At 50.1% G+C, this 13973-nt stretch overlaps 5 protein-coding genes across 5 annotated transcripts; 4 read left to right on the top strand and 1 right to left on the bottom strand.

The window, feature by feature from the left end:
• Positions 1 to 259: 259 nt before the first annotated feature.
• On the top strand, positions 260 to 2493 carry SNOG_06869 (hypothetical protein; the record flags this gene model as incomplete). The annotated part of the gene is made up of 3 exons (XM_001797178.1): positions 260 to 1210; positions 1259 to 2353; positions 2443 to 2493. 3 exons carry the CDS (start codon positions 260 to 262, stop codon positions 2491 to 2493), a joined length of 2097 nt encoding a protein of 698 aa, XP_001797230.1.
• Positions 2494 to 3615: 1122 nt separating this feature from the next.
• Positions 3616 to 4351, top strand: SNOG_06868 (hypothetical protein; the record flags this gene model as incomplete). The annotated part of the gene is made up of 2 exons (XM_001797177.1): positions 3616 to 3632; positions 3697 to 4351. The coding sequence occupies 2 exons, from the start codon at positions 3616 to 3618 to the stop codon at positions 4349 to 4351; spliced, it is 672 nt and encodes a 223-aa protein (XP_001797229.1).
• A 2695-nt stretch (positions 4352 to 7046) lies between these two features.
• On the bottom strand, positions 7047 to 9111 carry SNOG_06867 (hypothetical protein; the record flags this gene model as incomplete). Its single annotated transcript, XM_001797176.1, has 9 exons — positions 7047 to 7120; positions 7141 to 7372; positions 7421 to 7566; positions 7621 to 7955; positions 8007 to 8094; positions 8197 to 8328; positions 8439 to 8709; positions 8875 to 8964; positions 9019 to 9111. 9 exons carry the CDS (start codon positions 9109 to 9111, stop codon positions 7047 to 7049), a joined length of 1461 nt encoding a protein of 486 aa, XP_001797228.1.
• A 1395-nt stretch (positions 9112 to 10506) lies between these two features.
• SNOG_06866 (hypothetical protein) lies at positions 10507 to 12508 on the top strand (the record flags this gene model as incomplete). The annotated part of the gene is made up of 5 exons (XM_001797175.1): positions 10507 to 10955; positions 11242 to 11614; positions 11664 to 11788; positions 11847 to 11887; positions 11961 to 12508. The coding sequence occupies 5 exons, from the start codon at positions 10507 to 10509 to the stop codon at positions 12506 to 12508; spliced, it is 1536 nt and encodes a 511-aa protein (XP_001797227.1).
• Positions 12509 to 13029: 521 nt separating this feature from the next.
• On the top strand, positions 13030 to 13819 carry SNOG_06865 (hypothetical protein; the record flags this gene model as incomplete). Its single annotated transcript, XM_001797174.1, has 3 exons — positions 13030 to 13303; positions 13406 to 13627; positions 13662 to 13819. The coding sequence occupies 3 exons, from the start codon at positions 13030 to 13032 to the stop codon at positions 13817 to 13819; spliced, it is 654 nt and encodes a 217-aa protein (XP_001797226.1).
• Between the last annotated feature and the right edge of the window lie 154 nt (positions 13820 to 13973).

Here is a 13973-nt window from a genome sequence, read left to right as displayed (position 1 = left end):
CTCTGTGCATTATTATTCGCATGCGACGATTTACAGACAACTTCCTCCGCAGCTGACCGGTCAGGAACCCGCATGCATAGGCGCAGGCAGGTATGAGAGGGCGCAGCCACCGCCACGTCAATCAAAATGTGTCGCGACCCATCAACACGGCGAAGAACGTTCTTTCCTCGTTGTCTTCGCACCTGCCACAATAACAGCTCGCAAATTCGTCGCCTTTCTCAGCAGTTAATTATTCAAATGCTTATGCCTCGACTTCGCTATGGCCAGAGAACCGGGCCGCAATGATCTTGACGGTTGGCTTGATAGCTGGAAATCAGCCAACATATCAGGATCACTCGACCCAGACATCAAACGGAGGCTGCTGTCGTTGGCAAGCAATCATGCGTCGCTGCCGTGCGTAGGAGCAATTCCTGATGCAGTGCAACAGCCATCGCAACAAATCTCGCCCAAGTATTACACATCCCACGTTCGACAGGACGACGTCAATTCGAACCACTTTGACCACATCGGTAAAACGCGGGCGTATTTTGACACTCCAAAATCAAATTGCGAAGAGGAAATTTTCACTACGACGCATAAAAGAAGGCAAATCGTGTCAACTAGAGAATCACAAAGTGTATTAATGAGCGGCGGCGCAAACCAAATACAACGAGATGATTCCACTCCAGGACTCGCAGCAAGAATGCGAGCCGCGATGGCCAAGACGTACTCGGGCGCAGAGTTTCTTCCTCGTCACGCCCTCGAGAAAATCCTCACGGAAGACAGGTTACGCAGGGAATTCGATGCGAATGGTTTCGAAGACAGCCAGCAGCTGGCTCTATACATCCACACCCACGCTAAAAAAGTATTTGCTATTCTGATACTCCTTGGACTCGAACGATCCATGCCGCAACTTGCATGTCAGAAGTTCAAAGACGAATACCTTCCTCTTGTAAGCACAGATGGGTGTATGACTTCAAGTAGCGGCATACCTCAGGACCACCCTGCACTGCGTCCGTTTGCTGAATGGCAAACATCAGACATAGAGCGTTTTTGCACAAATCAATGGCTGGCGCTCGCACCAACATTTGATACGGGAAAGGACTACGAGTTTGACAGCAGCGTCATTCTACCTTTCGTTGAAGCGCGTACTATTGAACGATCTACTGGAGGTTATGGGCGCGTCTCTCAGGTCAAGATATCCCCTGATCATCTTCCTTCCCAAACAAAGGTCAGTGCCTCGACTTCTTTTGTGATTGAAATGTACTAATATCGACAGTCTAGTTTTTTTGCACTCAAAACTCTTTTGCCAGTGGAACAATCCCATGTCACAGACTCGCTAGATGCCGTGCGCAAGTTCCGAGGCGAGCTAGATGTCGTGCGCAAGATACGAGGCGAGCATACGGTCCTACCGCTTGCTACTTTCCAGCACGGTCCGAAGCATTATTTCATGTTTCCATGGGCTAACGGGAACTTGCGTGATCTTTGGGACAAGCAGGAGATTCACGAACCTGATCGATTCATCCGGTGGACCGTTGAACAATGTCATGGCCTGGCCGACGCGCTCAATACAATTCATAGTCTCGACAAAGCTGTCACGAATTGCGCCTGGCATGGGAACATCAACCCCACAAATATTCTGTGGTTTAGAGGAGAGTTCGTTGACCTTGGCACGCTCAAAATCAGCGATTTTGGAATATCACAGAACTTGGATTCCACGGGTTTGTCTCGCACCAGATTTCCCACCCCACGGCATAGTTCACCGGAAGTAGAACAAAGTAAGAAGGATCTTGATTATACTGCGACGGACACATTTTCACTAGGCTGCGTGTTCTTCGAATTAATTGCCTGGATACTCCACGGCAATACTGAGCTATCGAGGTTCGAAAAAGACTGTAATGTGTGGACTGCTGACCCTGCTGGCGACGGATTCCCTAATGATTGCGTATCCCAAATTTGGATCAGACACTTATCGGAATACCTCTCGAACAACTGTATAATATCACCAAGTCCAGTCCTTGGGGACTTGCTCGAGGTGGTGGTGAACCAAGTGGTGGCTGGAAAGCCAAGTCGTTGGAGAGTATCAACAAGTACAGACCATCTTCACACCGTTCATGGCTCGAGTGCCATGGCAGAAGCAATGCAGAAACAGAAATTCACAATGCAAGATGTCAGCGAACAAATGCAGGTGATTCGGAACCGCATGTCCCTTCGTCCGCAGACGTACCTCCACCATCCCTCTTTTCGGCTGCACGAAAATGGGAATGGGCCGCTCGATCCGCAGCTACCGAGCATGTCTTTTGAAGAGTTCGAGAGCCAGGAAATGCGCAGCAAGAAGCTTGAAGATAAGACCGTAAAAAAGTTCACGCCGACGGTAGTCAACAAATTGCGAGCGTCAGTCCGATCGCACGATGTTTGGATACCAATCCGCGACAACTTGTTTGCGAAGAACTATTTTGCCAGTCTGACAAGAGCAGAGATCGCAAGACTAGCGTGGGTGGGCCAGTCTTCTAAGTCTCTTTGCTCCCATTGTTCAGATACCAAGACAGGATTGGCTGCACGAACTTCTTTCAAGGCTACGCTTGCCCAAATAATCTCTCGCCGGTCTATCTGCGCTCAATGCACAGCAGTATGTAAGAGATTGAAAGACTTGAAGATCGAAGACCCTAACACTCTGATACTCCGAGAGAACTCGTCGTTGACAACGAGGAGAGGAGATCCACCTATTCTCAACTTGATTGTGGGGCCACAAACATGTACTATGTCTCCATTCCCTTTCAAGTCCCACGCTGACAAGTATCCAGCACCTAGTAAAGTTCCCAATGATATCCAGCGAGGTTTGCCAGCATTACCCGCACCAGGCAGCGACGTTCAGATAAAATTGATGCGACAGTGGTTAGCTCATTGCAATACTCACCACGAGTGCCAACCTGGGTCAGATGTTCGGATGCCCTTTAGACTTATTGATATCCGAGGACAACCTGGTCGATATGGACGCCTCAGCCTCGACTCCCTTCGTATAGACTGCTCAATTCGTCGGAAAGACCACAGATATGCAGTTCTAAGTCATCGCTGGGCATCGAACGGACCTAAACGTCCAATCACGCCTAGCTAAGGCCAACCATAAACGATGGCAGACCCACTTTAGCTGTAAATCTCTCCCGAAACGATTCCAGGAAGCTATCTTGATTGCCAGAGGTCTTGGTTTGCAATACATTTGGATCGACTCACTGTGTATAATTCAGGACGATTGTGAAGACACTGAACGAGAGATCAGTAACATGGAGGCAGTCTTTAGCAACGCGTACATTACCATCTCAGCAACTTGCGCTATCGGTCACCATACCGGGTTCCTCCGGAGAGAAAATCCTAGGACGTGTCATCCTATCTACATCCCATTCGAGTCAGGCAAGCAATCCCGTGTCTATCTCTGCGACCCGATCGACGATTTTAGGCAGCATGTGGAAGAGTCAGAACTTAGTAGAAGAGGCTGGATCTTCCAAGAGCGCGCCCTATCCCGGCGTATTCTACATTTCACTAGTACTCAGCTTTATTGGGAATGTGGCTCAGATGTGCGAAGCGAAGCATTGTCCAAGTTCAATAAGTACATAGCCTCGAACCTGATGTATCATCACAATGGCTAACTTGCGGCAGTCAACATCCATCGTTCTTCTCCGATCCCGACTTTCCAAACTCAATATACAAGCACGACAAGAGTTTTCGGATCGACCTGTTCCAGCAAACCTACGAGGAATTTTCTAGCCTCGAATTTACAGTCGACACGGATAGGGCGGTGGCAATAAGCGGGTTGGAAAGCCGACTTGCCAAATTGTATGGCTCAGCTTCGTACGGCCTCGTCCATGATCCGCAGGATATCGGCTACCTCATTCGAAGTCTTCTTTGGCAGCGCGAAAGCCAGTGCTTGGCCTTGGTTAGACTCAAATATCCCCCTGGTCGCCAGATACCATCGTGTTCCTGGATGTCAGTGAAAGGACCGATTTCCTATCTTCACGTGCCACTCACGAGAATGGATTGGCTCCTAGTCAACGCATTACCATTCTTTGACTGGTTCTACTCGTCAGCTCAGAAATCGAACAGAGGACTAGCTACGTGCTTGGTATGTGCTGGAGCCTTCTCGCAAGTCGACGGAGACAACATCGTCCTAGATCGCCCAACGGGTTCAACAGCACTTGATTTTGTTGTACTTGGAACAGAAGCGGCTAATCTGCCCGAGGGCCGAGAGAGGCACTACGGACTGCTCGTCGCTGCAACTGGTGGTAGTGACGAGATCTACGAGAGGGTTGGTGTGGCAGTGGTCGAGAGAGATGCGCAATGGGCCAAATCTTTGATGCGTCGCATCGATGTCGCTTAAAACCTCGTTGATCAATGATGCGGTCATTAACGTATATAGCGAGTGATATTGTGTCAGATAATGCAGGAGATCTAGGCTGAAACTTTGAGAATGATACCCAGAGCATGTATAGCTCTACATAGCCCCGATTAAGAAACTCTCAAAGGCGTTAACACGGCTTTTGGGCATAATTGATGTGCATGTATCTTTGAATGAATCTGCAATCAGATCTCACATATATTGGTAAATCAGACATGTGCTTGTATCGACTGAAAGTCGTGTAGTTTCCCATGTTTATGTGATCATCTAAGTAGTTAGTAAAACCAGGCACACGAGACGATTTGAGCCATTTAAAATTTCAGACACTGAGTATAGTACGGTGTCTGTGCAGAGTAATTACGACTTTATTGTGGCACTTGATATCCTCGGCTGGTGTCTCAGTGTAGTGCTTCTGGAACATGCAAAAAGCAAATCCAAGACATATCGGAACACGCTCATGTACGGTGCCTGAAATGCTGCATGATGCAACAACATGGTTGTCACGCACTCGCTGCATGTTTGACCAGAAGGACAACTCGGAAGACATGAGACTTCCACTCGAGCCGCGGCCGTAGCTCATGGTAACACAGCATCGACGGTGTGACATCGGCATGGACGCGAGATGCACATCGGGTCAAAGAGGGGTTGCAATCCTTTTTGGACGTGAGGACTTTCGACCGACGCATGGGGTCGTACAGGACGTGAGGCTCTGACTTGGCTTCAAACATTGTACTCTGGTTACAAGCCAGCCTCCTGTGTAAGGGCGATCCTGCCGTTGTCGCTCAAACCGCCCTGTCGTGAAGCAATCCTGCAGGATCTGAGACTGTTGTACTCGATCCTTGAACGATGACTGTAATATATTTAAAAAGAGCACTTGTAGCATCCTTCGACGAAGGATGATTCCCTCCTTCAACGCGCATCTCAACAGCGGTCATAGCTGTCCATTATTGGCCACCTCTTCTCCATAGCAAGCGCTGCCTCACGCATCCGTCGTGTAACCGCAAAGCTGATGGAAAATAGCGGAGCGCCCCTCCCCCTCGCAGAAATGGATGCCAAAGCTGTGCAACCGCTCACAAGAACTCTGAAAGAAAACGGCGCATCAGCATATTCGATGGCGATGCAGTGGAATGCATGGGATGCTAGTACAATTGATTACACTTTGCTCCACTTTCCCGAGTGATCTGTAGGAGAGAGGGGGGTATGTGACATGTACACCTATGCATACAGTGATCATGACCAAATGCAAAGAGAAAGTTCAAAAAAAGAAGAAATGACGGGTCGCAAGCAATGTAATCCTTGCAGGCATCTCGAGCCATTCGGATGCAATCCGAGATTGTGACCCTGCCGCCTAAGACAATGTACATCTATTCGCTGTCCAATGGTCCCAGGCACGTTTGCATGCATAATTGCGGGACTGTGCAACATGCACGTCTTGAAAGTGGAGGTTGTGGGCGGCTCCATCGTCGTCCCACGCAGCGTCCCTCACACGATTGGTGCGAAAACAAGGGTACAGCGTATGCCACGCAAGCAAGCAAACACGCTGTTATCAGACATTATGTCGCTCGTGAAATATGTTTTGCCCCTTCTTTCGGGTCCGCTGTGCGCAATTTGCACTTTGCCGATTATCGGTCCGTTTTCTTTTCGGCCCGCTGGGGATGTGGGAATTTCTTCCTCTTCCCGTGGCTTGCTTTTCGTCGATAGTACATAGTATTATCCATGGATCGGTGATAACTCCGGATGCGCGGTGGCGTCGTGAGTTAATTCATCGCTCATACATGCTTGGCTCAAAGCTGTTCGATTGTGAAGGTTGTTGTGAACCCTGTAATGGTCGCTGCTATGTTGATTAGATTCCTGAAGCCATGACAGCAGTTACCTTGGGCAGCGAATTTAGTGTACCAAACCAACAACGGCTCTACATATTCGTCATGCGGCGCGATTGAAATGCCGTTTTATTGTGGACTCATCATCTTTGTGGAGTCTCCGAGCGCAAGGCGGGGCCAGGCGGGTGATGCTGGAGAACCAGGCGATCGTATTCGGAAAACTTACTCGCAAGCGGTAGATCCTTGCAGGGAGCGGGACACAAGATCGAGATGAAATTGGAAGTTACAACTACAAATTCAATGCAGGTCGAAAAGTTTAATAGGTGTTTTCTTGGGCTTACTTTTCTTGTCTCGCTTGTAATCTACAAGTCGCTTGGTTAGGTTCGCAAGGTGATGTAGCTCCTTCGAACAAACTTTTTACTGGACTTTGTCTCGCCTAAGACAGGGCGGGAACTAGTGAGAACATGCCGGGCGCGGCAAGTGCGGCGAAGAGACGGTCTCTAGACTCGACAGGCGATGCCAGTTGTGAGATCTACCGTAGTGGTATGCTCATATCACCCACATCCGTCCTAACTCAGATTGCGGAATGTTGTAGGGATGTCCAATCTGTACCAAAATGCTGATTTCATTTGAATGGGTGTATGTAGTTGCATTACATCTTCCTCAGAACCTTCTCGTGACTGGGATTTGTTGGCATATTGATCTGATCAATAGTTCTTGGGAACTCATGACCTTGATTTGAAGCCTTGCTGGGAAGTCGATCTTGATAGTCCCAGCCATCGTTGTCCATCCTAATCGAAAACGAGTCTTCTCGGTGTTCATCACGGCGTCCCCGAAACTGGTTTGCTAGTGCCTGGCTAGCTGTAAAGAACCAAGGGAGCCTGCCTTGTGGCTTGACTGAGTCGCGCGTTAGCGTTGGTGTTGCGCAGATCTGTAAATAAGGGTACTTACTGGTCCAGTACTCGCGGTGGTCTTCGTCGTCGGGCGTGATACGACCACCGGAAACGAGTTTGGTGACGTAGATCATGCCGTTCAGGCCGGTGTAGACCATAAGTCCGGCGATAAGACCGTATGCAGCGCTATAGCCGAATGGAATGAACATGAGTGTAACGAATGAGGGTATCGCATCGCCAATGTATGACCAGTTGATGTTGGAGACCTGGCGCATCATGAGGCAGCCAACCTGAAAAGTGTTTAGTGAATGTTGAATAAGCCATGAAACTGTACTGACCAGTACGAGGGTACACCCTGTAGCCCATGGCGGGATGGATGCAAATATCGGGGCGAAGAACATGGAAATGATGAAGCATATACCGCAAGCCATGGCAGTCAAGCCAGTCTTACCACCTTCCGCAATGCCGGCTCCAGACTCAATGACTACTCAACATCAGTATGCAAAAAGTGACAGAAAAGAGGCCATGTGATACTTACAGACTGTGACTGGCGATACACCAAGGAGAGCTCCAATGGAGATACAAAAAGCATCCGTGCAATAAGCAAGCGTTGATCGCGGGAAGTCGCCAGTTTCAGGATCCACAACACCGGAGAATCTCGCCATGCTGTATAGTGTCGCCGTGCAGTCGATGATATCGACATAGAGGAATGTGAAGAGGGCCATAGCGAATTGTCCAGGGTTCGAGGTGATATTCCAATCTAATTTGTTCAAGGTGTGATCAATGGGATGGAAGTTTACGACCTTTTTGAAGAAGTCCCATCGACTGTTGCCAACTGTGGTGTCTGGAAAGTAGGTGACAGAAGTGTCTCGTCTGTTCGATAGTCAGTTGCGTAATTCTTAAATAGCAGTCATCTAGACTCACGGCCATGAAATGATCGAGACAAGAAGTATGCCAACTATCATAGCACTCTTGACTTTGTATGCCATAAGATATGCTGTGACTAAGCCGCCTGCCATAATACCGAGCCACATCTGCACCCGGTCAGTACTTGTAACACCTCCATAAGGTGGTAGTCGACTCACAGTATTCGACGTCATCTTATGGCTCACACATGTCCCATCCACGAAGAACTCTTCTGGACATCCAGCAATCTGCAATGTGGTCGAACGCGCTCCAGAGACCGCACCAATTCCTGTGGTGTTGCCCAGTCCGATCAAGGCAAGGAAGAGTCCGATACCGCAAGCTGCTGCGATCTTTAACGATACGGGAATTATTTTGACAAGCCCTATGGGACAACAGATCCTTGGTCAGTGCATGTTTCGCAGATCGAAAGCCCGAACCATCTTCACTTACATTGGCGCATTCCGATCAGCGACAGGAATATGAACACGAAACCCTCGATGAAGACAGCTGTCAGTGCCAGGTTGTAGGATATGATCCCATCACCGTGATATCCTACCACCTGAAAAGCAAAATATGCGTTAAGACCCATTCCGGGTGCCAGTGCGACAGGCATATTAGTGAGGAAGCCAAATAAGAAGGAGGAGAATCCGGCAACGGCAGCCGTTGAAGTGATGAGCGATCGGTTGAGATCTGCAATGTGGTCAGTTCGCAGTTTGCGCTCCTGCATGGGTCACAAACCTTGCTTGCAGAGAGTAAATGCAGCGTCTCTCGTACACAACGGATCGTTAGAGTCATTGCTATTGCAAACACAATCGCCGCCAGTATCGGCAAGAATTGAGGCCTAAATGCATTAGCAGTGTACTAGTGCAATGTACAGGGTACTCACATTGACGGCGATAATGTAAGCCATGGTGAAAAACGTGGTCAGCCCAGCGCGGACTTCGGTGGTGAACTTGGTATTCTTGATCTCTGATGGCTTCAGAGCAGATCAGTGGGTGATCGTGTCGACGAAGCGAATCCAAGAACTTACATGTCCAGATCCTTCAAGACGAAAGATCCGCCCGAAGGTTGACGAACCTATAGAAACGTTGATGAACTCGACATACTCGCGGATGCTGTCCATCGTCAAGATGAAAACGTCCCGACTCTATTGCCGAGTGTCAAATGTTCTGAAAGTGTCAGGAGATGGGTGTCGGATCGTCTAACACGAAACTAGAGGAACGTTGAAAGAAAGTCGCTGAAAGTCTTCATGTAGACCTTGGAGAAGGGCATACTACTGCAGCACGTGTCAAGGGCTACAGTGTGAGTTATCATGGCATGACCAACAGAAGTCGGAATCGATGCATCGCAGTCGACAAGATTAACCTCTGAGCTAGCAAAGGCTGCAAGCACAAGCAGGGTAGAACCGGGTTCCAACGCCGCCGAAAGGCTGTCAAGTTTGCCATGACAGCATGGCCGCTTGGGATGGCTGGCCTGGCGTACGACCAGACATCTCCACAACGGGAAAGCGTTGTCGTGCGAGTGAGTTACAGCAGTGTCGTACTGGACACCGACTGGGACAGATGGTCTAGGCCGTACGATGGTGGCTTGCGGAAGCGAATCAGGGGCACAGGAACGCTAGTCGCACTCCAGGAACAGCCGAGCTGCAGATCACTGACTGGTAAAAGTATCGATCCACCCGCTGTCCGTCTGTGCATCATGTGAAACAGCGGAGCTGGTTAATCTTCGCTGCATACTTTGACTAGATTCCGAGGCTGGCTTGCGGACTCCAACTTGCGCCATCCCGTCCACCTTCATATGTTGGTCATGTCGTTCGTTAGACATCTGGGAAATGATCAGCGGTCGAACCATAAATGGAAAAAGCTCAATGTGCACCACATCCCGAGATGGCTCACCCGCATGCGCCGTATGGTTCAGCAGGCTCAAACTGGTCACACTTCCCAGCACCTGACCGCTACAAATGCCATCAAACTTGCCCTAGCATTGCAAATAAGACCTAGCCAGAGAAGGGAATGAAGATTTCGCGGCGTGTGCCTGTCGTACGACTTTAGTTCTACATTGGCCAAAGTGTCTTGATCTAAACTCACCGGCACGCGTACCCCACGTGTGAACCGACAACATCGTACACTGTAGGTTCTACCCTTCATACTTGCCAGGTGCGCCCCCTGGACAAGGCACTCTGTGTGATGGCACAACATCCTGGACCGTTAGCGGACAGGTGCCATCAACTTGGTTCCGGGGTCCTTGTCAGGCTCTTTGATAAGCCTACAAGCCACTGTCGGGACTGTGTGACGGAAATGTTGCTTCCCTGAAGGGGGCAAGAGCCGCTGAGCGCGCCCCCTAGCGGCTGCGACACTGCTTCCCTTGATCCCTGACGACTGTCGGACTATCTCGTCTAGATCTTGGCTTACGATCGTCACAGCTCATGATACTTCTCCAGTCTTTCGCTCGTTCTGCGCGGGGAATTTGAGGGTTTCTTTACGTCTATCTTCGCGCCAATCGTTTTTTTCGACAGACCATGTTTACCGCCGACCTGTCCTGGAGCGGGCCGAATACAGAAACAGTAGGTGAGCGGCGAGAGCGCAAAGCGCGGGAGCGCTCGAGTGTAGCCGGCTCTGTAACAACATCGACGAGTTCTCGAAGCTCTATATCTGGCGAACGAGAACTTTGGTGGACATCCGGACTCAAAAAAGCAAAAGGCATCAAGTCGACCATCCTCCGACCATCTTCACATCACAGTACCAGATCGCAAACAACAATCCGATCCGCACAAACCAACCAGGATTTGCAGCAGCCACACAGTCTTAAGGATCCTACATTACAACCGTCCTGGACATATGCAAGCACTCTTTCAACAAATCTCCCATCCGGCGCACCGTTTGACCTGCCACTCCATGAAGTTCCTGAATTGGACGGCGATTCGTCCTCACGGCGTACCAATTCGACTGAAGCACGCTTTTCGCGTAAGTTTCACATCGCTCAAGACGGAAGGAACCAAGCTGATGCAGTGATACCAGCCCAGGAACGTCCATGGGAAGTGAGGACGCCAGTCAATGTCGATATTATCGAGGAAGCACTCCCAGTACCATGCTAGAACTTCCGGCTCTTATCACGAAAGCGAGGGAAGAGGAAACTCTTTCGCGACAAGTCGAGATGAGGATTTCATAACATCGCCAAGCCCCTGTGTCCCGGCCAAAGCAAAAAGGTAACAACCACACTCCAACAGTTTTGGTTTTGTACTGACGATTCGTAGGCGACCACCCCCGGTAGTTGTCGATAAGTCGCTGGAGTTTGAAGCGCTCCGACTGCATGACTCTATTGAGCCAGCAGCGGCCGTTGCGGAAATTAAATCGCCTGTGTTTTCGGCCCATCGCTCCACCAACAGAGCGATCGAATGTCCGCCAATTTCTGAATGGGAAAGTCTAGCGCCTCGTGGAACACCGCAAAAGATGCATGTTTCACCCAGATCCACGAGCAACAAGGTCGCTGTCGCCCATAGCAGCACTCTTGAGCTTACGCGCTTCCAGAAGTTTATCCGGCGAATGGAAAGCGCAGGTCCTCAGATTGTGCTAGATAGACTGAAAGAAGAATGGCAAGTAAATCCTGGGGAAGAAGTAGACGAACAGGTACGTTCTGTGACCAAACCTTGGCGGGTCTGAGCTGACCCCGATGTAGCTCGCGCTTGAGAAGCAGCTCTGGCTCCTTACAGGATTTCAGATGCAGAATGTCCGTAACGCAGGAGTCACTCCGAAACCGTCTTGTGATACGGGGAAGGATCCTCGAATTGTATGGCAATCTCTGTAAGTCGATCCTGTGTCACCGTATGATCATGTCGTGCAGAATCTAACCGGTGTTCAGCGGAGGTGTTCCAGATGTCAGCGATGTACCCGCGCCATACAGTACATTTCCTTACGAATCAATCACGGCGGCCAGTCACGCTCCCCGCAAATGTATCCTACCTGACTGTCCGAGACTGCGGGGCTGTGCCCTTGCCATACCCGGAGAATTACTTCGCACACATCAGAGCTTCAACGCTACCGTCGTTGGTATCCTCTTCGAAGTTGCCTGAGCTATTCCGGGAGTGTTACAAGCTGCTCGCACCCGGCGGTCTGTTGGAGGTTAGAATTATGGATGCCGCACCCGTACGCAGAACTGCCGGGCCGCTCCTGCGAACTTGGATCGATGACAGACTTTCTGTCAACCTGGAGAGATTGTTTCGCTGTTCAAAACCCTGCTCACTGGTGCCGACCTGGCTAGCGGATGCTGGATTCGACATGGTGCACTCAGATAGCAGTTCTAGTGTCACACTGCCTTGCGCGATTGGCAGCGCATCGACAGACGTAACCAAGGAGCTTTCCACCGTGATAGGACGAGAAATGTGGAGAGACGTTTGGGGCCCTTTCGTTGACGACGTTCCGGGAGAGTCAAGATGGTGGTGGGAAGACGAGGACATTGTCCAGGAATGCCTCGAGCGAAAGACGGTACTTGAGTGTCGAGCAATATATGCCTACCGGAAGTAGGTTATGTTGATGAAAAGCGCTCGCCCGTGTCTTCGTACTTCACGATCGAGTCGTGTGCGATCCACGTTCCGCTGTTGCGGCAGCGAAAAGTTTCGGTGTAAATGTAATTTAAGATACCCCAATGTAGTATTACTTAGGAGCGCCTTTCGCGTACTAGAGGCAAATTGAGCATTTATAGAAGTTCTTGTGCACCTTTACGTGGCCGTCAACTCCGTGGAAGTTCTTCTCGTCAGCAGGATCATTGAGTTTAGCGTACACGTGACTTCGCGCGACGAATTGTTCTCGTCTCAAACAAGCTTAGGTTCTAGCCCCGACATGCCCCGTTTCATCAGCTCCTGCACAAGCCAAACGCTCTGGTCGCTACAAATGTGCAGCCCTCTTGGAGACGTGTTGGCACGTCCGACCACCTTTCAGCTCGCCTCGATCCTCGCTTCTCCAATCCACCCACCGTGACACCATCCCTCAACCAACACAACAAATACTCCTCTAAGACTGCCTTGTTCACAGGCGTCACCACAGCCATGGGTTTCTTAGACACAATCGCGACAAAAGTCGCTTTGCAGAGGGCGGGGCTGGGCGGCGTTTCCTTACCAAAAGACAACCCCTTTGCTGGCAACTCGAAGGGAACACAAGATGGTGCTGGAAATGGAGGCATGGCGAATCCATTCGCCAACATGCAATGGCCGCCAAAAGCATTCTCGTCATGGCAGGCTCCCCCCAGTCCAGGCCCCCATTCGCGACGCTCCAATTATTGGGGAGAAGGCTCAATCAAGTCCCAAGCTCCAGTTCCCAACCGTAGACGCCCGACCCGTTGTCGTTTTGTTCTTGAGATATTGTGGATGTCCATGTACATATCATCACCTACCCCGCTGCAAATTATGACTGACAGCTTTATAGTCACAGAGAAGCTCTTTATCAAAATGCGAAGTCTAGCGAACCGTCATACCTCGATCCACTTTATCGCCGTTTCACATTGCACGGAACAAGCGACTAAAGACTGGGTAAACAAGGTGGGTGGATCATGGAACGTAGACGTTGTAGTCGACCAGTCGAGAGATCTCTACGCGCTCTGGGGCCTCGGCGTCTCGAATTGGGGACACCTGCTGAACCCTCGGAACGGTTACAATCAAGTCTTGCTGGGAAAGAATGAAAGGTGTCTGGGGACAGCAAGTTGGAGAAGGAGGTTGCAGGTGGCAGACTGGAGGCGCATATGCTGTCGATGAGCGAGGTTTTGTCAAGTGGGGTGGTCCCATGAAGAGTGTGGACGAAGCGATTGTTTTTGAAGAGGCTGTTGCGGCATTGGGTCGCTAATGCTCCATCACCCGTAGGATGGGTTTGTGGAACTCGTTCCGATCATGAATTGTTAGTTATGCTTGAAGATAAATTGCATATTATACCCAATGCCATACAGAATAGCATCTTAATCCAAACGTGAAGTCACTAGGGCATGTGTGTTGCCTTCACC

The sequence above is a fragment of the Parastagonospora nodorum genome (assembly GCF_000146915.1).
Source record: "Parastagonospora nodorum SN15 chromosome Unknown scaffold_10, whole genome shotgun sequence".
Classification (NCBI taxonomy): Eukaryota; Fungi; Ascomycota; class Dothideomycetes; order Pleosporales; family Phaeosphaeriaceae; genus Parastagonospora; species Parastagonospora nodorum.
This window is presented reverse-complemented; position numbering and strand designations above follow the sequence as displayed.